This window comes from Parasteatoda tepidariorum, chromosome 6, assembly GCF_982258835.1.
Source record: "Parasteatoda tepidariorum strain Cologne lab strain chromosome 6, Ptep-v5.0, whole genome shotgun sequence".
Taxonomy (NCBI): Eukaryota; Metazoa; Arthropoda; class Arachnida; order Araneae; family Theridiidae; genus Parasteatoda; species Parasteatoda tepidariorum.
In genome coordinates, this window is record NC_141760.1 from 33,331,639 (window position 1) to 33,354,803 (window position 23,165).

A 23,165-nucleotide genomic window follows, 5' to 3' on the forward strand; every position below is an offset into this window, starting at 1 on the left:
AAAGAGGCATAAAATAGCCATTCTTTTTAAATTTCGTTGCTGTGTAATTAATTGAAACTTCCATGCTGGATAAATTTTACTTTTCTAATTTAAAATATACTGTATTTCAGTTATAAGCTGTACCAGTACAACTGTGCACGAAGATATCAAGCCTGATATAGAAAAAGTTAAAGCTTCTCTTGTAAGTTAAGGAAAAATATTTTGAACTTTATCTTTCATTTTATTGGAATTTAACATAAATGCAATTATTTAACCAATCAAAAGGATTAAATTTTCTTATAATTTTATATTATAATAATATTTCTTGCAATTTTATATGATGATCTTATCATAAAATTATGGGAAGGAAAAAAATAATGAAAATTATCTTTAATAAGGTTAGAAATGTGGTAAAAAAAAACTCAATATTTGAAAGAAAACTATTTGTTCATTAACGTAAATTAATAGACCAAATTTATAGCTCTTTATATTTGAGAAGCATTTATCTACATTACATATTTAAAATTATTTTTCCTCTTTACAGTCTAGTAGTATTCAAATAGTGCCATTACCTTCCCCTGATGTAAAAAGTGTAACAATTACCCCTACAAGCAATAGGTATGTGCCAATATTACCTACTCCAGTCAAAACTCAAGAATCCACTAAGAAGGAAGATACTGATGAGCCTTTATCAAAAGTCAAAACTTCAGGTAGTGAGTGAAAATTTTGTCCTCAATTAGATTGTTTTATTTCAATCCTTCTACTATATTCAATTTGAAAAATATATTTCATTTAGAACATTATAAAAATATTTCCAGTGTAATATATTCAGATTTATCAGATTGTTGTGTACATAACTTTTTTTTTATGGAATTAAGCTTTTATTTATAGATTGTATTTTATACTAATAGATTAATCATTACAAGTTCCGCATGGGAAATAGAATCATTAAATTATTGCCAATCTAATCTTATAAAATATCTAAGGCACCTGTTCATACTGTTGACTGTAAATTTAAGGTCTTAAATCAGATGGAGAGGAATATACAGTAACAAAAATATCTAAGATCATACAGCTGTTACAATTTCATTAAACATCATTGAGAGAGTGTAACTTTGGCATAAATCATGTATGTAGTTATACAAATTTACCTCCTTTTTTTTATCAGAACTGTTCTTACAGTAGCGCATGCACATAATGTGGTTTTAATTACATGATTTTTCAATTGTTGATTTAAGTTTTAAAATGAGATGTCTTTTTAGTTATTCCAGCACCCATAGCTTATTTTGAAAGTGATGATGAAGATGATAAGCCATTATCTAAAATGATTGGACATCCTAATGTAAGTTAACCTTCATGTCTTGTAAGAATATAATTTTATGATCTCTTAATTTCGTGAGTTTTAAACTTTTCCTTTCCTTGTTACAGGATGATCAATTACGTGCTTTAGTAGCTAAAATCATCAAAGATTCCAGACTTGATGAAATAACCATGAAGACAGTAATAAGAAAAGTAGGGAATGCATGTTTTCTCTAAATATTGGTCTACATAATTTTTAGTTACTATTAAACATTTTCTTGTTTCAATACTAAAAAAACAAATACTCATTAAAATATTTACTATTCAAGTTTATGTCAATATTCTTTCTTCATATTTTCAGTTTGTCTATATAATTTACCATATAATTAACAGACTTGCTCAATTAAATTATCAGCTAAATTTGTAAACTATGCATTTAAATTTCTTTAACTCTTTGACAATGAAAGAATTCTGTGTTTGGCCTGCATGGTAGCTAACATAAACTCGTTTATCTCAAATTCAAATAAAAGCTGTATATAGAAAAAAAAATTTCTGTACTTATCAAAAAGATTAAAGTAAATACAGAAATTTTTTTTCATTTTAAATTTGTTCAATGAATTGTCTCTTTTTTTTTTTTCAAATACCGATAATTCAAAATATTGAATAATTTGAAGTGACATTGATACACTGAGTATTTCCTGTTCATACCAATCTTAAAACTAGATCTTTAATTTAAAATTTTCCTGGCAATTTCAGTTTTTTCATGGTCTGATGAAGAGGGAATCAGGAAATTAGACTGCTTTTTAAGTTTATTACATTTCTTAATTGATAATATGTTAAAAATGAAACTAATTAAAAAAATTGGTTATCACAGAATTTTTTAAGTGCTCCTGAACAGCCTTTGTGCAAATAAAGTGCACATATGTTGACTTTAGGCATAATATTAAGGAGCTATACTTTTTCCAAAGATAAGGTTTTAACATTAAACTAATCCATATTATTATTTCCGAATAAGTACTTTATATATTCACATAAAATTCTTTTAAAGACAGAAATGCACACAATTATCTCATAGCCTACATGGTAATCATTATTTTTCTCCAAAAACAGTCTTTGGAACAATTTGAAATTGTGACTTATCTATATATTGCATATTTTATTAATTAATTAACTTATTTTATTGATTAATTTAATTTATTACATTAATCAGAAGAATAGGAATGGTAAGTTAAGAGGATTTCAGTTTGTCTTGTTTCTTGCTGCTAATGAAGAAAATGCAAATGCTATGAATAAATAAAAAATATAGTGAATCTGTTTTGGTTTGCAAATAACTACTAAAATAAATTTCTGGCAGTTGTATTAAATTTTAAAAAAAAATTATACAAGAGTTTTTTCACTACTTCGAAACATTTAGGTTAAAAATTGGTATTTTTCTCATAGATATGTTTATATATGTTTGAAAATACATAATATATATTGAAAATTTCCTTATATGTTAACATGGTATAATTGATCTTTGACAAAGGGTTCCTCACTATGAAAAGCACATACAATATGTTTTGCTTCCCTCTTCTTATGTTAAACCTATGGGAAACATACCAAAATCATTCACAAATGAAAGGTTATGAATATATTGTAATGCATAAAGCAAACCCAACGTAAGCTTTATATTTCAACATGAGGTATTAAACACTATTAGTTAGATCTCGCAGAAAATAAAAAATTCATTAAAATATATTTCAAACTTTCTGAAATATTTGCATCAGAATTTTAATAAAAAATTTTTTTTCTGAATGGCTAGCAGTTATCTTTAAAATAAATAATGAAAAGTAATATGAATGTAAAAAAATAAATGAAACATGTATAAGTTGAATGTTGTTTGTGCATTTTTTATTTAAAATTTACTACATTTAAATTTTTTTTTGTGTATTTTAAAATTCATTAAGAAGTGTTATTATTGACATTTAGTTTTTATTTTTCTATTTAATGTTCATTTAAATAAAAGTGCAATTGAAAAGGAAAAATGTCACTTCTTTTTATAGGTATTTGATACTTACCCGAATTATGATCTAAGTTATCGAAAAGAATTTATAAAATCAAATGTGAGACTGGTAAGTTTATTTTTTTTAAATTGAATGCCTGTATATGCCAAATTATTGTTGTACTATTTGCTAAGATAAATGAGATAATTTAAATATTTGCATGAAGAATATAACCTTTGGTTCATACTAACTGCATTATCTATAACATAATTATCCATAATGGTAAAAAGTAGGGTTAACTTGAGAACCATTTGTGTTAAAGTCCTGAAATTTGGATAACTTGTGCATTGGGCAATTTTTATCCCCAATCCTAAACATTGTTAAAAAATTTTAATTAGTTCATTTGAAGGGTTAGTGTAAAAAAAAAAGTTATGATAGGTTTAACTTTGCTCATTATTGAGAATTAAACAGCAGAATATTTTTTTATTATTATTTGAAAAATAACATCAGTAACGTTTGCTAGTTTATAGTTATACAGTTTATATATATATGTGTGTGTTTTTCACTGTGAATTTATTGCAAATTATTTAATAATTATACATATTTGATATCCTATATTTGGTAAAAGCTATAATAAATTCAACTTAGATAGCCCGTGAACGCCTCATCTCCGAATCAGTATTTTGAAAGTTATCTGAAACTATGTGTTTATTTTATTTTAGTTATGCTTTTGATAAACATTTCTATCAACTGGAATAATTAAAAAAACAACAAACAAAACTTTATGCACTAAATTGCAAAATTAATGGGGAAAATTGCTTGATTAAAATAAATTTTGACTGTCATGAGTTGGCTACGCTCAACAGCTTCATTTTTGGTGTTTATTTATTTTAATAAGTTAAACTTTTAAAAAATGTTTTTTGCCCAATGAGATAAAGTAAAGGTTGCAGAATAACCTTTCGCAAACAAATTATAATTCAAAAAAGCAACAAAAAGATAACAAATAACAATAATAAATTTGGAGTTTTGAAGTGTTTTATAATAGGTTTGTTTTTCAGTTTTGTGCATGATTACACGGTGTTCGTTAATACTTATTTATTGATTTTTACTTTTCCGCTTTATGAAAAATGAATAGAATATTCAATCATTTAAAATAGAATATTTATCAATATTTTATTTTTAATATAAATTGTAAGAATGATCTCTATCTATTGCTTATTTTTATTTTAGCTACTGTCACAGATGGATGATCAAAACTGTTCTGTTACAACAACAGTGATTACAATTTAAACGCATTCTTTCACGACTCATTTGTATTTTTGTCTAAGGTGCTGCATGTAACATTTTAATGCATTTAGTCATAGCTATTGTTTTTCCTGTGCAGCTTTCTTTTTTCCATCTTTCTCAATGCTGTTGTGATTGTATATATTAATTAGCTAAATGTTTTGTCAAATAACTGCAAGCTGTCATTTTATATATAAAAATAACATATTGTTTTCAAATATGACATATAATGCAATATTATCAGCTTTTGTTCCATTTAGGAATCTCATTCCATTTATGTAAATATATTTTTTAATGCATTGAATTGTTTCAAAATTTGCAAATGTCCTTAAAAAATAAAAAGTGATAGTAAAATTGTTCCATGATCAATTGGAGTAACTTTTTTTTTAATCATAAGATTTCATAAATCTTTATGATAAATGGCTTGTTTTATTTTACATTTTAAGGACAGTTGCAAAGTTTGATTGGGTGAGAAAAATATCAGTGATCTATGTTTCATGTCTCTTTCAAATTAATCTGAACTAAAAGTTTTAGAGAAAAAAAAAAAAAAACATTGCACAAATCATTACACTTAAATGTTTAACGAATTGCATCTGACAGTGATGAAGTTTTAGCTAGTAATCTTAATTATCTATTTTAAAAAAAATTTTAATAAAATTATTTTGAATAATTTTTTTTCTTCCTATTTTGAATTATTTCTTAATCATTAAATGCTCAATTGACAGTTAAAATAATCTGAATTCCTGAATTGTCAAGCTACTTAGCTGACTTTTTTTTATAAATAATAACTTTCCTCCCTACCACTATTTCTCTATCATTAAATAACGAGAGCATTTTTTAATGAAAAAAGTAACCTGATTCTAACCTTAGCAGATTTTGAAGTTTGGGGATGAAGAATTTTTTATTTTGTAACTTGAAACCATTTTCTTTTTCAAATGTAATTATTTTTGTCTATTTTTCTGCCTATTTTTCTTATGAAAATACTCACTGAATGTTTAATTTGAAATGAATTGTATTTCACTCACAAAAATTGTTTATTCTTTTGTTAATATGAATTTTTTTGAAATTTTTTATAATGCACAAATTTGTATGTTATGTGGATATTTAAATGTTATTAGATCTTAATAGCTTTAACCACTCTTTGTTCTCTCATAGTGGATTTTAATTAATTTAAACCAACTCTTCCTCCTGCTAGAGTAGTTTTATTGCGCAACTGAGAGTCTTGTACTCTAAGTGAATTATGACTCTGCCATAGCTGCCAACTTTTACAATATTCATAAATATTTTGTATTTAAAGCAGTTGTGAAATTTATGCTTTTTCTATTTAATTATAAATTTCTAATTTTAAATGGTTCTGACCACCACTACATATATATAAGAAATAAATTCTTCCATACCAAGAGGCAAACTCAAATAAACATATAAAGATGGTCATTATGATAAAATTAGGCTCAGGAGCACAATTCAGGGGCTTGCTTGCTCAACAGGCAACCAGCCAAGCCACAAAATGACAAAAATGCCACAGAACATGTGAGCCTGATAATGAGCGATCGATACAATCGATGAACTAGTCAACACTGTGGATCCATTGAATCATGATCCAGACTGGAAAACTGCAACCACCTTGCACTTTACTTTGAAAACTATATATAAATAAATGCATATAATAGTGTGTTTTAACTCGGACAAAATAAAAAAACATTTATACCTGTAATTTTACTACCATTAGGAAAAATCACCCTTAAAAAAATTTATAATTTATAAGTATTTAATATTAATATTTTTTTTTCTTCATTTTATTGGCTTCTCATTGTTTGCATTTGATATGTATTTACCAAGTAACTAATGAATTTTCCTGAAAAAAAATTTTTCCACAAAATACACAAATGCTTCAAATTTCTCACAGACCGTACTGTTGTTTGATGTGATTCTGACATTCGTTCAATAATGAAATTCTTAACTGGGTGATTTGCTTCTGTAGATTTCATAAATTGTGCAGTGATTTAACACACATTTTTAATCTGAATCTTTAATAACATTTTTCTATTGATGGCATACAGTAATTTGCAACTTGCATTTAATAAATAACTTTATTTCTGTATTGAGTATAAAGTTATTTTTTGATGTATTAATAATTATTTATGGCTATATCCTTCTGCAATCGTGGGGTGTGTGTGGATGTGAATGAACCAGTTACATATACGTTACTCTGCTCTTGAACGGTTAAAACTTTTGACGATGAAAAAAGTTGCAATTTCGTCATCCAAAATCAAGCATTTTAGGTGAAGATGTTCTTTGTCATGTCATTGATTTCTTAATCGTAATGTTCATCACGAAATGAAAGGGAAAAATTTTATTAATGTAAAAAATTAAGAACTTTTAATGTTGAATGCAATATTTTAGTATGTTTTTATTATTTATTACTAACATTTTACTACTGAATTAATTACTGAAATATTTCGTGTAAAATTGAATTTTATTGAAAAGGCTTAATCAAAAAAAAAAAATCAAATTACAATTGCAACACAAATCAAGTGATTTTCAAAATTTAACTTGAAAAACGTTTTTAATGCTACTGATCTAAATTCTATTGAGTTGTTAAAAGTTTAAAAGAAAATTACTGAACAAGTTGCAAATTCTTACTAAAAATGAATATTATTCTGATATATAATAGAGATATAATTTTATTTTGGAAATACAGAGTGATTATAAATTAAAGTAGAGGTGTCTCAGATTTTTTATTTCATAAGTGAAATTGTAAAAATACTATACTATTAAACTTATATGTTTAAAACTAATTAAATTTAATTATAATTGAAGAAATTTGTTTTCTTTGTGCGCCAAATTTCAATATTCTCATATTTTCCTTGTTTATTGATTTATTGCATTGAATACACTTCTTTTATAACTAGTAAAATTATTTCGTTTTTTTTTTCACAATATTTTTTAATGTGATTTCTATTTATAGACTAAGCAATTAATAATCATGATAATCTTCATACACAGTGCCATATTGTGAAAATATATTGTGCCAATGATTCATAAAAATTAACTGATTTTAATAGTAATTTAATTTTCAGTAAACGAAACTTGTGATCATATAAAAGTTTGAGTGTATTAGAAATCCAATTATCACACATACCAAGAATCTAAAAATTTCTGGTATATATCATTAAGCTGACTCAAAGTTTTGTGACAGCTTTTTGTTATTTTTTCACATGAAATTTTTAGTTTTAATCTTATATTATTTTAGTCTTGTTCTTTCAAAAGAAAAAAAACATAAACATTGACAGCAACCTCTTATCAACTTAATTAACAACCTAATTGTCTGAATCAAATGTGATATAGGTCTATTTTTAGAGTAACAAAGTCTTTTCGGACACTTTGCTGTACACCACTACTTTGATTATAATCACCTTAGTATCAAAAATGCATTTAATTTTTTTTACTTTTTGTATATAATTATGAAAACCTTGTATATTTTGATCTAAAGCATAAAATGCAACTAAAATAGTAAGGATTTTAAATGTACTTTTTAGTTTTCCTACTATGTTTTATCTTGTCAAAAATAAAAATATATTTTATATCATACTTTTAAGCTGTATTGTTTTATTTATACTTTGTGATGCATACTTTAAAATTAAAACATTTAAGTTTTATCAGTTTTATTCATTAACACCAAAATTACTGAGAATTCTCAAAATTTTGTTGTTACTTATCCTCTTCTGGCCTGACGAAGTCAGAACAGATCTATGAAATCGAAGACCAAAAGAGGAGTAGAGTAGATGTCTTCCCAAAGAAGACCAAGACAGCCCAGGATATGATCGCCGGAAGCCCGATCTATATGGCATTTAGGGGGTAGGTTTAGTAAACCTTCGGAAAATAGTAGTAAACCTTTTAGATGGCCGGTAGCTAGGCGGGAGAGGGTGGTGCAGACTCTCCTTTCAAAGGAAAGAGTCAAAGAAACTCCAGGCTTATTTCCCTTGTACCAATGGTGGGTGGGGGGAATCAGCCAGTCCCTGAGAAGCTGGGATTTCTTCAGGGAGTAAAGTTTAAGATAGGTAAGATCAGAAGAGGTAGGGTGTGGGTGGCTGTAACCCTCTTTAGCCAGGCTGTCCGCTAAGTCGTTGCCATAGAGACCAACGTGAGAAAGAATCCACTGCAGGTGAATATTATACTGAATATATTTTGTTTAGGTTGGAAATACTGGTTTAAAATTTTGTGATAAGATTAAAGAACTATAAATTAGCTATTAGTTTAAATTCGTGATAGAAAAAAATTTCAGAATGAAATTAAAAGGATTTTTAAAAAAAGGCGTTAGAAAAATTCTACATATAATATGAGGAAATTTAGCAGACTAACATTGACATTGTGAAAAATATTCAGCTTTTGAAATAATTGGAAACCACAACTCTGAGACCAATAAGACCCTCCTTGGACCATTATGAAATGAAATCTAATCCACAGGACCACCAAGTTTCCATAAATTAGTTCATTTTTTTAACCAACTGTTAGTGATATTTGATGTGGTAGTTACAAAAAGTGTCTCTTTTTTTTTAATGCACTTTTTCTGAACATTTTAGTAACTGTGAAATACAGTGCTGATCTAATCAGAATTTTCTTCAAAGCATTCTTAAGCTTTCCAATCAAAAATCTGTGGATTTGTAAATGATTTTAAGATAACAAAACACTGACATTTTTGTGGGTAACAAGAATAAAATTTTATCTTTGTGGTTACAGTTTTAAGTTATCATATAAGCATTTGAGTATAAGAATTCATCTTTTCTAAAATATTTAAGTTTAATATACATTTCAGCATAAGAATGCAGTTAAGTTAAAATATTTTTTTTAGATATACAATAAAATAGTTTTAAGTCTCTTGTACTGATGCAATCAAATGCTGAAATTATTTATCCTAAAATATTTAAATCCATCATATTTGTTTAAATTTAAAGGTAATATTTTTTAAATAAAAGTTTCAGAGAAATAATTTGTAGCAATGTTCTTTCATTTATTACAGATATTTTACACTGTGTAAACTTTTTTTTTTTTTTAAACTTCTGTGCAAAGAATGTATTTATTTCCTACTAATTTAAAATAGGTAATATAGGCAGTTTTCGAAAATTACAATTACTAAAAGCTGCCAGTTATTTTCATTTTACATTTTTTTCTCAAAAAAGATACTTAAACCATTTTGCCCATACTACTGAATATTAAAATGACTAGCTAATACATAATTTCTAAAAATATGCAATGAAAATAAATCTTTAAACTATAATAATATTGTAAAGATCTTGCATAGAGCTATGTCATGTTCCATTGGAGAAAAACAAATTTCTCTTTTGTTTCCTATTGAACCTTTCAAAAGAACTAAAAACAATGATACAACAAAAAACGTTTTTATTTTATTTTAAATTCACAACTGCTTTTTACAAACAAAATAACAATTTTTTTTTCAAAATATTTAACTGATATAAGAGTAAAATTAATATTCAAATGGGTTCATTATTCCACTAAACAATGATATATTATTGCTAAAGTTAAACTCAACAAAATTACTTCTTTTCATTCTGTTCCTTGTGCCAATCCTGATTCATTTTTCGAATGCTCTCTCCTCTTTTAGCTGCTCTCTTGCCACTGAATATCATAAATACACATACAATGCCTGTGACGATCATCATATAAATAGTGATTTTGATTCGGGACTTGTTCCGAACTCTCTCCATCATGTCTGGTCTGGAAATAAAAAATTACTGTAACAAATTTTTTCAAAACTTGCCTAATAAAATTAAACAATATAGAAAATAATAAGAGTTTTTATAGCAAAATAAAAAGTATTTTTTTAGTAATAACTGTAAGTATTGGAATATGTATTGTTGAAATATTGAGTTAAACAAAAGGTAAATTACATAAGTTGCTTGATTAACTTTTTTGAACATTGAACTAAGAAAGAATTAGGAACATTTTATTAAGAATTATTTTTCCCGATAAAATAATTTTATCCTACATTTAAATTAAAGTTAATTTGAAAAATGGATTTAAAATTTTTCAGTTAAAAAAGTTATTGGTTACCTACAGTGATTACACTTTTTTCAAGGGCATCTTATCAAAAAGTTTGCTTAAAGAACCCACACACCTGTTTGCCACTATATAGAACATCTAAGTTATAAAATAGCTGAATTCAACTGTATGTATTTTACTGTAGAAACCAATTTATTGCAACTGCATTGAAATTAATTTATTTTGTAAATACTCACCGAACAAAGTCTGGGACTTCTTTGACTGAAGGATACTTTTTCATCCATACTAACAAGTACTTGTCAATTGTATTAGGTCTGTGACCTAAAATGTAATGATAAATAAAAATATCAATAATATATCATCATAAGGAATAATAAATTTGCTATTCATAATTTAATATTAAACTATATTTTTATGAAAAATTTTATTTGCATGAATCAGTGGGACATTCAAAATACTTTTATTTCTAATAAAATTTTAATTATCTACTCCCAAATGTTTCTATCTATTCTACCTGATATAACATATCTGCTTCATAAAGATTATAAAATTATTTATTGAAAATAAAATTATTTTTCTGAATTATGCAATTTTTTTTCTCCAAATGATTTCTCTAATGGTACATGCTCCAAATATTGGTGGTAATAATGAAATATTTTTTAATAAAAACTTAATTCAAAAAATATTAAGTCAAATGCGAAAAAGCATAAAATAATTTTTAAAAAAAAGTTTCTTAATCAAATCGGGTTACGTAGTTGTCCTGATATTTCTGATAAAAAATATTCAGTCCTCATTTTCAGCCTTTTGTCCTGATATTCCAGATTTTTTTTGAACACACAATTTTAAAAGCATCAGTTAGATTTTTTTTTTTAATTTCTTTCACTTGAAAATAAATAAGAAAAACAAAACCTATCATAGTAAAAATTAGTTCTAATTTTGTTTATAAAGTGAAATCCGAAATGTGTAATGAATGAAAAGAAGTTAACGTGAATAACATAATTACTTCTTTATGTTCTCCTTTTCCCTCAGAAATACGAATTATTGCTAAATCAGTGATGAAATGAAAATTTTCCTATTAAACTCCATTTCTCTTACAGAATCGTTTGCAATTTTTTCACTTTACACCTCTTTTTATTAGCATTATAGCTCTTTTCATATTAGATACATAGTTTGTAATTTTACATGGCTAAATACAAAAATTCAGCAAAATATTTCCTGAGAAATCGAATTTTAAAAAAGTCATACATTTAAAATTTGATTTTTCAGGAACTAGTCGACTGATTTTGGTCGAATTTTGCATTTTAGAATTTAAAATTAAATACTTTAAAATTATGCAAAAAAATTTAGACCTTACTACTCAAAATTTTTTGATTATCACTATATAAGATATAATAAATATTTACAAAATTTTATTTTGAACAAATAAATTTTATAATTGTGTGTCAATTCACTTAAGAAGTTCCGGAGATATAGCGAAATGTGCAAAAAAAATTAGCAATAAAAGGTTCAAACTTTTGGACCCTCACCTGACCAAACTATTGGGACCATATTTCGCAGATTGCGGCTACCCCCTATATTCTGGAGGTTAGAAATTCAAATCGATCGAGAAAATAAAAGACATGTTTATTCAGAGAACATATGTTTTTGTGTCAGATTTTGCAGCTTATCTTAATTAACACTTTTTAGGTCATCCCCTTGAACCTTGAACAAAAGCGCAAATTGAGTGTAACAAGAGGGTTTTAAAGTGTGCTTTAATTTGTGCACTTTAAAACCCGCTTTTGTTTTCATCTTTTGTAATCTGGCAATCTTTCTGCAAAAACATTTTTAAATCATTCTTGAAAAATATCCGTCCATGTAAGTTGATCTGATTTTGCTGCTCGCTTTATAGTCCCCCCTTTTTAATGTTTTTTCTTTTTATTTTATTTTATTATCTGTTTTTACATGTTATTTTTACTTTTTGTGATCTATTTTATTTGTTGTTATTTTTATAAAAATATTTTTTGAGTGCTCCTCACACAATTGTATTAATATATTTAGCTTTGGCTTTATTGATACAATATCAGAAAGCACTCTGTTTTGCGGATATAATCGTGTGGGCTGAAGAAAAGATTATATCTTTTTTTCCGGTTTTTTAATTAACATTTCATTTTTTTTTAAATAAACTGTTGCTTGTTATTTTTTTACTTATTATTCCCCCCCCTCTTTTTTTTCATATGTCTATTATTTTTCTTTGTTTTATTCTTCATTTTGAACTTATCTAATGAGTTCTGTTTACTTGCAGCTTAAGCGCAATAAATGAAACTTATTGTTTTTCTTAACTTTCTTCGTGTTTTCTTGTATTTATTTATTTATTATATATATATAACTCATATGATCACACTGATATCAAATCTTAAGTTAAATCGTGACAAAAAATGAACAAAATGGTTATTTTTTTTATAACAAGTTCATATTCTATCTTTATGATATACTATCTAACTACACTTGCAGCTGTACCAAATAAAGAATTAAGAGGAAACTAGATACTAGTTAAAACAAAAGACATGTGACAGGCTCTTGAATACTACATATCAAACAACATAGTATGACAGGTAGAATTGTTTTAATAGCAATTAAATTTAAAATGACCTCTAATTAAAAGTAAAATATTTGAAAAGTTAAGGTCACATACACATTCGGATCTTAATACACAAATAAATCTGGGTTTCTTAGATTTTTAATCACTGTTTTTCATTCAAAAAATTAAGTATGCATTTCCGAAATTCATTATCATAAAAGTGTTTGGAAACAACGAAAACCTTTTCAAAATATCTACCTTTTGAAGTGGAATATAATTGTTTACATGGTTGACTTAAAATGACAGGTCTTAACTTCTCAATAATTCCAGCATTTTTATAAGTAACAAAAGACGGTCGACAGGATAATAACAAATTCATATTTAATAGGAAAATAACAATTTATAACTCCAAGATAAACATAACCACTATAATCTCGTAAAAATCATTTTCATCTTTACCTTACTCGTTGAACTTTACGAACATCAATCATCAATTTGATTATTAAATCATGTATTTTTAGCTCCACCTTTTTTCAAAATAAAGAGGCGTATACTTAATCAATGGGCGTGTACATTTAAAAAGCGTCCTTTAAAAGATAAAAAATGTTACTTTGAAAACAAAAAAAAGGAAATTTATTATAAGTTTTGAAAACAATTTTAGATTTGAGAATTTTTATTATTTGCAATGTTTCAATGATTTTTATTTAGTTTAAAGTTTGTGTTATTCATTTTGGCATTATTAAAACGAGAACTGATAGCAGCAAAAAATAAACAAACCCGGCGTAGCTACGTGTAGTTTTGTTTGAGATCTTTTGCGATAAATTTAAGTATTCGTTTGAGTGTGAGGCTTTATTTATTAAATTTTAATCAAAATGGAAACTCTATACAGTTTACCTTTTGCAGTCCTAGAAATTCCATGCTTAAAACTTAAAAGACCGTCATGGTTTCATAAACCAAGTGCTATGTTTGTTTATGCTCTAGTATTAATTTCTTACTTTTTGGTTTGTGGAGGTACGTTTAGATCTATGGCTCTTTTACTTCAACTTTTTTCTTACATCACAAATAAACATCTAGCTTTTGATTTGTTTTTTTAAAAAACGAAGAAAAAATAACAAAAATCAGTGGAGTGATTGTCTTTAAATATTTGCTCAATAGATTTTAGACTGACATTGACTAAACTGTATTAATTATTTATCAACCTGACTAAAATAGAGTATTTTAAACTCATTCGTTCACTCAATACCTACAGTACCTTTTTTCAAAATTCTCCCTTTTATTTTCCTGTGTAATTTCTGCAATTTAAAAAAACCTTTAGGCATGTTAGTGAAGGTAATAAGTATGAACCAATGCCGAAATGCTCCTCAAACCCTAAGTAATGACAAAATATTATTGACCTGTTATTATTACGTATATTTTTGTATTATCATGCTTTGATCCTTTGTTCATCTTGAAAAACATTACCTGTTATCCAAAGAGAAAAATCTTATTTCCAGTTATGGATTTTCTCTGCATTAAAAATATTTTTTAAATATTTATTGTGTTTCTAGATTAACAACTGTGACGTAAAAATTGAAGGAGTTTCCAGTTCCCTATTAATGATGTAGAAGCGTTTTCTAATTTCAAAAATATGCGATAAAACAAACTAGCATCAAAAGATCTCTAGTTTTAGTGTATAATATCATATGAAGATTCCTAATTAACTAAAAAAGGAGCGAAATATCAATGAGTTCAACTTCTAATAATATTACAATTTTAAACATTTTACTTGTAAATTTTTTTCCCCAACCCATTTTGTACATTTCTGCTACAAAAATATTTTTTCTTGTTCATAATCCTGTTATTCTTAACTATCTTTAGATTATTCAAATATAGCCTAAAAGAAAAACATATACTTTGATATTACTCAGTGTTTTAAAATTACAAATATTATTATTTTTTAATTGTATATACAACTTGACCATGAAGACAGAAATACTTAAAAGCTTATAGAAAAAGATGTAGTTTTTCCTGCCTTGATCAAAAGACAGAAAGGTCCTAAAATATAAGATTAAAAAATAAAAATTAACTATAAGAACAAAATTATGCCATGATAATAATATTTTGATACTTTTAAGCTATTTTACTTCAGGTTAGTAAAAAGATCGTAACTCTTTTATTGCATCAATGAATTCTCGTTTGTGTCAAGTTAGTTTTTATCTCATTGTTTTATGTTTCAGAACACATTTGAAGGATATTTAAAAACAAATAATTAACCTAGAATTTCACGCAAAAAAGAACCACAAACTACAATTTCAACCTCAAAACTTTTAAGTAAAGCGAAAAACAAAGTAAATAAAGCACAAATAATGTTTCCACGAAAATTCTTTATTTGTGCTTGCTTTACTTTTGCTTTATTCATACCTAGCTCAGTATAAATTTATTCCGATTAAACTTTTTTCAAATTTTTTTTCTTATTCTTTGGACATTATATTTTGTTAAAATAAGTTCACTTGACTGGAATCAGACTTCACTGGCTGAAAAAATCACAACCTATTACTGGTGATCACACGAGTTTGCCCTGTTATTAAACCATCCTTTCGTAAGAGTTATGAATTCATTCATTCTATTTCATGAATTAAATTGTTATAATGTGTATGTTTATTTGTATAAGTAGAACTATGTAATGTTCTGCTGTTACTAAGATTAGAACTATTATATCATAGCTTATTATAAATATATATTACTTTGCTTTATATTTTACAGGTGTCATTTATGATGTAATTGTTGAACCACCAAGCATTGGATCCACAGTGGATGAATTTGGCCATTCTCGACCAGTAAGACAATAATTTTTAATCAACATCTGTATAAGAGAACCTCTTGATTTAATATATATATTTTTCTTTCACAATTTTTAAAAATATGGGAATTGGAGAGGGTTAAATTTTAAAAATAAGTTTGGATTGCTTAAAGATCTTTGAAAATGTAAAATTTTGTCCTTTGAATATGAAATACAAAAATTCAGATTCAAAAGAGAAATGTGAAACAAACTCTTTTGAATCTGAGAAGTACAGAAAGAATTGAAATTACATTAACAGATTCAGATTTAAAAAATTTTTGTTTTTGAAATGTATCCGTTTTGACATTGGCTAAGACAGAATTTTGGCAGAAGCAATGATTTATTTTTAGAATTAAAAATTAAATTAGAAAAAAATAAGTTTCTTTTAAAAAAAATTTAGTATCTTAAACAAACAAACCTTTTCTCATCTTCTAAGGCTAACTAATTTTTATGATAGAAAATTAAATGCAATCTTTAATTAAAAACATAATTGTTTATTTATTTAAAATAATTCTATCTTTTATAATTGGTAAATTTGTATTTACACATAATTATATCAGTAGAGGTCATTTTTATTGATGCTTAATTTAATTTATCGATCTGGTTTTCATGACACCAACACAGGTGGCGTTTCCACACCAAGAAAATGACACTAACTAAAATTAAAATCATTTGCAAAATATCATGTACTTTTGATAACATTTTGAAGTCAATGAAGGTAACCCCTAAGAACTTCCATTAACGACCATTTTATTGTGGAACAGAGAGTGGTCTCTCCCGAGAGGTTTCACTGTATAAGGAATTGTGATACAGTATGAGGCATAAAATTTGATTTTACTAATTCATTTTTAATAAAGCACACACATTCCACAGAGCCAGCAATCAAGATATTAAAAATATTTTTTATTCTAAGAGACCCTAACATTATCTGAAACAATCTTAAATTTCTGTCTACTGTTTTATCAAAATACTCAGTTAAATTCTTAGCAAATTTCTGAATCATTATTTTTATATTTATATTATTTTAATCATGGTGCATAGCGTTTTAAAAAGTGCTTAAGAGTGCTTATTTTCGTGTTTTAAAAGCCCTTAAAGGAGCTTTTTTCGTTGGGTGTTTTTAAAAAGTGCTTAATTTTTCGTTTTCGAAAATGAGATTTTTTTCTTTACTATGTCAATTTTCGCCATGTAATTTGCAAAAGTGTGCTTTTCACATTGTTCTATTCAACACTTTCACAATTAGTTCAACCACAATCCATTTCGGCCTATCGTCGGTCCATAGCGTATGAAATCGGCAATCATTTTACAGGTTTGATGAAATGCTTGCGAGCCCGCATGTGCGTATAGTGAGCTGGGTTCGGTGAGATAATTGCATTCTCATGTGCAACTCTGCTGCATTTTTCAAGATATTCTCAATTTCAAGCTTCATTTTCCACCCTCTGAAATCGAACCAAAATGTCTCTTGATCATTTTTTAGTGGCTAATATAATCAAGAAAAAGAGTTCTTTGTCAAAAACTAGTTATTTTATCATGATCTTGTAAAGTCTTTGAAAATTATTTTGAATTTTGTTAATGTATATAGTGCTTAAAAATATCTTTTGAGTGCTTAAAAAGTACTTAAAAGGTGCTTATTTTTTGTTGAAATATTTGAATGCATACCCTGTTAATAAATTTATAATTATTATCATTTCTAAATGTGGAAGTTCCAATAAAAATTCATTAGTAATATGCTGGGAATAAATCCTTAGTAGGTATACAAGGTTAGCTATAAATGTTGCAAAACTGATTTTATGATTGTCAAGTTAGGGCATTTATACTATAAAGCATAAAATTTGTTCAATCTTACACATAAATTTATTTATTTTATCTGTTTTATTGTCTAAATATTTTCTTAACTAACAAATAATTTTATAAATTTGTGAAATAATTTGGTATATTTATTATAGGTAGCCTTTTTGCCGTATCGTGTAAATGGACAGTATATTATGGAAGGTTTGGCTTCAAGCTTTTTATTTACTATGGGTGGCCTTGGATTTGTTATATTGGATCATACACATAATCCTAATACTCCAAAACTAAACAGAATACTTCTTATCTGTGTTGGATTCATCTGCATTTTAGTGTCTTTTGCAACTTGTTGGGTATTTATGAGAATGAAACTTCCGTAAGTAGATTAAATTTCCATTGTTTCTTATTCTATTTTAATGGAAGTGTGTCATAATTTTTTTATTATTATAATTATGTAATATAGTTTTTGGCTGCAACTTTAATTTTTTTCTGCAATTTGTACAAAAATATTATGTGAAAAAATGCATATATGATATTTTTTCTTCTGAATTGTGAAAATTACTATGAACAGGCTGTAAAATGTTTGTCAAATACTAATATGAAACTTATATTCTTCAACTGTATAGTTTAAATACAAATACATAATGATTTTATTTACATTTATTTCAATTAAAAATTGATCAGCAAAATTTTAACTTTAATGTGATTGCATTATGTAATACACATACTTGATTAAGTTCATTGTATTAAAAATATGCAATATAAAAATTTGAAAATGTCACTTAAATCACATATTTTATAATAATTTTGTATTTAATCTAGTTATGTATTTTTAAATTGCCTTTTTCTTTTCTTACAGAGGTTACTTGCAATAAAAAGGAGCTTAATAGCCTGTTATGATCTACTTATGAACTTTTATTATTTTCTAATAAAAAACTTAAATATTGAAGTATGTCTTATTGACTTTTCATCTACTACATAAAAATGACAAAATTTTATATACTTGGATTAAGAATACAAAATTTAGCTGGATAATAAGCTTTTATATGCTTATTATTTTATCTATCTTTAAAAATGTCTAACATCACCATAGCAAGTAAAATCTTTCACTCTTTTAAGGAAATGGCGCAGTGATCATTTTGCCTTCCAAAAAATACAGATCTTGTATTTGAAAACAGAAAAAGAGATTGTAGCAAGTGCAATATATCATAGAAAGTTGTGTGCAACTTGTCTTGTCCTCCAATTCAAGCCTGCTTTCACTTATTTTTATTCATTCTCATTTATGCATCAGCCATTTTATTAGCCAATTAATTTTTTAAATACAATTCTAATCTTATTTTCATTAGAAATAGAAAGATGTTTTTCTAGTAGAGGATTTGTCTAATTTGATCAGTTTTGAGATTAACTTGTAGATTAATCACTAAAATTTCCAATATTCTTTCCATTTATTATTTCTTCTATCAGGGATGAGATTCTTCCGCGGATTGGCGGATTTCCGCTTTTTTTCAGATTTTTCCATTTTTCCCGCTAATTTCCGCTGAAATTTTTTTTTGCACAAGTTAAAATATTTTATGAGGAATTTAATTTTCCGCGGAGGGAAATTATTGAAGTCCCTTTTCCTCCCTCTGAAGTTTCTCTAAAAATCATTTCCTTGGGATAAAACTGGTTGACCTTTATACAGGGATGAGATTTTTTTTGTCTCTCGAATTTCAGCATTTTTATCAAAAACTCCGATTCTCTAAAAGTTTCGTTTTTTTTAATAAATATCCCGTTATTTTTTTAAAGTTCAGTCATTGAAGTAAAATAATTATATTTATTTACGATTTTCAAAGATAAGCAGAAAATTCAATCTGCGCCTTAGCTGCTAACCCTTCCGCATTTTTACTTATTTTTACTTATTTTAGCTATTTTCTCCGGTTTCACGCACAGAAAATAAGATTTTCCGTATTTTTTATCCGTCGGCTGGGTAGCTCGTATTTTCGTAATTCAGACGTCGCTGCTTCTTGTATTCTGACGTGAAAACAAACAAAAAAAGAGGAAAAAAGTAGAGGTGGATTTGCGGTGAAAATATTTACTTGCTCATTCAATTAATCTTGTAAATTTTTATTTATTATGTCTAAACAATACAAACGAGCCTTTTAGAAATCACAAGTCCAGACTCTGCAAATATCTCGATTTTTATTCACGCGATTTTAATATCAATCATCGATTTTCGTATTTACCTGATTTAAAAGTTGCACATTCTCATTCTTATTCAAGCGATTTAAATATTGTACATTGCGATTCTTACTTACGAGATTTAAAAAATCAATAGCGCGATTTGTATTTACGAGCTTTTAAAGCCCTATGTAGCAATTCGTATTCACGCGAGCTTAAAATCCAATATCGTGATTCGTTTTTGTGGTTGTAATATCGCGCGATTTAAAAATTATGCATCGTGATCAAAAAATTAAAAAATCAAGATTTGTATTTCGCATTTTTTAAATTCGATGTAGAGTTTCATATTTACGTGATTTAAAAGTCTCATATCGGGATTTATATTCACATGGTTTACAAGTTTAAAAATCGCACTTTTTTTGTCACATTTTTGTTTATATATATATGTATATGTACATATATATATATAATATTTTTTTTTCTTTTTTTGGATTTCCACTTTTTTACTTTCTGACTACTCTCATCCCTGTTCTATTATAGTTTTCCATTCAAGCCAGTATGTTTGTGGACTAAAAAATGCACCTTTTTGGGCCACTATCACTTCATCTTTTCCCTAAAGATTATATATTTTGCACTTTGACAAATTCATATAAAACTTTCTTCTTAATACACAATTGTCCTGTTAAATAAGAATTTCAAAAACTGAATTTTTGGCAAGAAAAACAACATGTGAAAAGGTATCTATGTGCTGCAAATAATCAGTTAATGAAAAATAATTTTTTTCTTGATAAGGGGTATAATTTAATAATTAAAGCAGTTACAAATTAAATAGCATTTAACATCAGCACCTTGGAAGTTGCAAAGACAGTTTCATTTCAATAGATTTTGTAACACTGGTTGCCATTTCCTTGTTCAAACAAATTTGTTTAAAAAATAATAATACTGTCTTATGATGTCTTATTAGTTTTACATAATTATGTATGTTTTAAGTTTAATATTTTCAGCTCTTAAAGTTTTTTAAACTAGATTTTGTAATTATAAATAATTACACTCCTGTCAAATACTCGAAGAAGTTGCACATTGAAATATATTCTCAGGCGTCTTTTGTGTGTTCACAACACTTTCCGTTACCATAAATATAAAAAAAAATTTCAGTGCTAATTCTAAAATTATAGAAATACCACTTTTTTCACATGAAATTAAGATTTTGTTTTACATTTATCAAACTAAGTAATTTCTGATAAAGAAAAAATAAATGTGTAGCTTTTAACTTCCATGACTGATCTTATTACTCCTGAAAATATTATAAAAATAATTTACACATATAATATTATTTAGTACGGAAAAATGCCCTTGAGTTTTCTGCTATGAATTTTCAGAAATGATTGTTAGTTTCTGTGTTTTACAAACATTAGGCTTTAACATGCACACAACAGTAGGTATAGGATTTATTCAATAGTTTGCATAACATATTCTGAAAGTTATTGAAATTTTGTAATTAGAGAAAAAAAATATGAGGAATTCTATATCACATTGTATTGCTTACATGATATTTTATAACCGTCGTTTAACAGTCAACCCAATTCTGAATTTACGACTACTAATGTTCAACTCCGTCACCTTGTAATTTTGAACCAAATTCAGAAGACAAGTGAACCTCTGGATCAAGTATTGGGAGAAATTTACCTTCATAGAGGGATATTTGATAGAACTAACCCACATTTGCATTACATGGAGAGGCAAATCTCAAAACCTCCCACTGTTAGCCCGACGGCAAGGAGACTCTAACCCATGATCCATCTACCACTGAGGATATTTTACATCAGCACTGTGGGCAATTCGTATTAACCAGCCATTGTTGGGATTCAAACCCATGTTACCTCATTGGAGGGCGAACGCTCTATCCCCATGTCCATTACAGCCCTGCTTACATGATAAGCAATGTTTTTTATTTTACAACTGTCGTTGAATAGCCGATCCAATTTTTGAGTTTGCGATTACCATTGTTCAGCTCTATAGCCATGTAATTGCGAACCTAATTCGGAAGACAGGAGAGTTCCTGAATCAAGTATTAGGAGAAATTTGCTTTTGTGGACTTAGTGTTACGCTGAGAGAAAAACCTCCCACAGTTAGTCAGATGGTAAGGCGACTCTAACCCATGATCTGTCTACCACTGAGAATATTTTAAGTCTGCACTGTGGTCAGTGCAAGCTGGGTGCGGAATTCGTATTAGCCAGCCATCGTTGAGATTCAAACCAAGGTTACCTAATTGGAAGGCCGCCACTGCTCGATATGCAATGTTTGAACTAAATCGATGTTTTTTACCTTTTCAAAGATAAAGAAATTTCCACAATGAACCAAACACTTTTCTAACAGGTTTTATATAGGCTTTTTACTATTAAACTGGGGAAAAAAATCTTAAAAATTCCCTTGTTAAACCTGAGTTCTATTTAAATCAAGGTTCATAGCTAGTTTACCTATTTTAAATTATATTCAAAAAATTTAAATTTATTCTCTTTTTAAAATTATTTATTCACAGCCTATAAAATTTCTAAATTTTGATTTGAGTCATTCAAATTTTTATAGATAAACTGAGAAGGGGGAAAACATTAAGAATTATATATACACTGTTAATGAAAAGAATTAACAAATCGGTTTTAAAATGAAAATAAAAATATTAAATTTATCTATGTTTAAGTAGTGCATACAAGGGCGCCGGCAGAATAATATAAAAGGGGGTGCAACCCTCTAACAAATTTCCCTCCCCCCTAAAAAAAGTGAAAATATTCTGTTTTTTGTTATTACATATACTTCCATCTGTTAATTTTTTTCATCTATTTCAATATCTTATGAATCCCTCGAATACATCGATTTAGTTATTCAGGCCACACCGTTTTATCCAGCTGTATCGGGGAGGCAGTCAAAATTGGCCTAACTCTTCCAGCTACTACGTGCACTATTGAACGCACTTTTAGTACAATGCGAAGCATCAAAACACGGAATCCGCCTACAATGTTTCACGAGAAATTAAGTAGTTTGTGCATGCTCAGTGTGCATAAGAAAAGATGACTCAAAATTCATTGAAAAAGTTATAAACAGATTTGGACAGTTAACAAGATGATTACAATTCTTGTTTGACTATACAATTTTTTAATTGTTGTGTATCAATAATTACTTAATTATTTGTTCTTGAATAAAAATATTTTTAATAAACAAAATTTTATAACCAAATTTTTTTTCTGTATCTCTTTAATTGCTTTAAAAAAGCCAGGGGGGTGCAAGT

General features: G+C 27.0%; 3 protein-coding genes across 5 annotated transcripts in view; 2 read left to right on the top strand and 1 right to left on the bottom strand.

Moving 5' to 3' along the window:
* LOC107446081 (uncharacterized) overlaps window positions 1–5,913 on the top strand; it is a 33,363-nt gene extending 27,450 nt beyond the window's left edge. Inside the window, exons 22-27 of one of the 2 annotated variants that reach the window (XM_016060641.4) lie at window positions 111–181; window positions 524–689; window positions 1,242–1,321; window positions 1,408–1,491; window positions 3,321–3,389; window positions 4,491–5,913. In XM_016060641.4, the coding sequence (XP_015916127.2) occupies window positions 111–181; window positions 524–689; window positions 1,242–1,321; window positions 1,408–1,491; window positions 3,321–3,389; window positions 4,491–4,550 (530 nt within the window). In that variant the 3' untranslated portion in view covers window positions 4,551–5,913. Of the gene's footprint in view, window positions 1–110; window positions 182–523; window positions 693–1,241; window positions 1,322–1,407; window positions 1,492–3,320; window positions 3,390–4,490 lie in introns of both variants that reach the window. The other variant, XM_016060624.4, reaches the window with a different exon arrangement.
* A 4,014-nt stretch (window positions 5,914–9,927) lies between these two features.
* On the bottom strand, window positions 9,928–13,610 carry LOC107446072 (UPF0389 protein CG9231). Of its 2 annotated transcripts, none has more exons than XM_087165614.1 (3): window positions 13,381–13,610; window positions 10,802–10,886; window positions 9,928–10,323 (listed from the first exon to the last, which is right to left on the bottom strand). In XM_087165614.1, the coding sequence occupies exons 1-3, from the start codon at window positions 13,499–13,501 to the stop codon at window positions 10,164–10,166; spliced, it is 366 nt and encodes a 121-aa protein (XP_087021740.1). In that variant the 5' UTR covers window positions 13,502–13,610; the 3' UTR covers window positions 9,928–10,163. The 2 variants fall into 2 exon arrangements, with proteins under 2 accessions (XP_087021740.1, XP_015916096.1); XM_016060610.4 differs by having other exon boundaries at window positions 9,928–10,280; window positions 13,381–13,603.
* An 86-nt stretch (window positions 13,611–13,696) lies between these two features.
* On the top strand, window positions 13,697–18,674 carry LOC107446062 (oligosaccharyltransferase complex subunit ostc-A). Its single transcript, XM_016060599.5, has 4 exons — window positions 13,697–14,133; window positions 15,865–15,938; window positions 17,884–18,101; window positions 18,585–18,674. Exons 1-4 carry the CDS (start codon window positions 13,995–13,997, stop codon window positions 18,598–18,600), a joined length of 447 nt encoding a protein of 148 aa, XP_015916085.1. The 5' UTR covers window positions 13,697–13,994; the 3' UTR covers window positions 18,601–18,674.
* Window positions 18,675–23,165: the final 4,491 nt, after the last annotated feature.

Bases quoted from the DNA above. Each gene is read 5' to 3' on its own strand.
- LOC107446072 (XM_016060610.4), bottom strand. From the start codon at position 13,501: ATGAATTTGTTATTATCCTGTCGACCGTCTTTTGTTACTTATAAAAAT. The intron at 10,887-13,380 runs GTAGATATTTTG...ATTACATTTTAG, and splicing joins ATTATATTCCACTTCAAAAG to GTCACAGACCTAATACAATT. The intron at 10,281-10,801 runs GTGAGTATTTAC...TTTTATTTCCAG, and splicing joins GAAGTCCCAGACTTTGTTCG to ACCAGACATGATGGAGAGAG.
- LOC107446062 (XM_016060599.5), top strand. From the start codon at position 13,995: ATGGAAACTCTATACAGTTTACCTTTTGCAGTCCTAGAAATTCCATGC. The intron at 14,134-15,864 runs GTACGTTTAGAT...TATATTTTACAG, and splicing joins TTACTTTTTGGTTTGTGGAG to GTGTCATTTATGATGTAATT. The intron at 15,939-17,883 runs GTAAGACAATAA...TATTTATTATAG, and splicing joins AATTTGGCCATTCTCGACCA to GTAGCCTTTTTGCCGTATCG.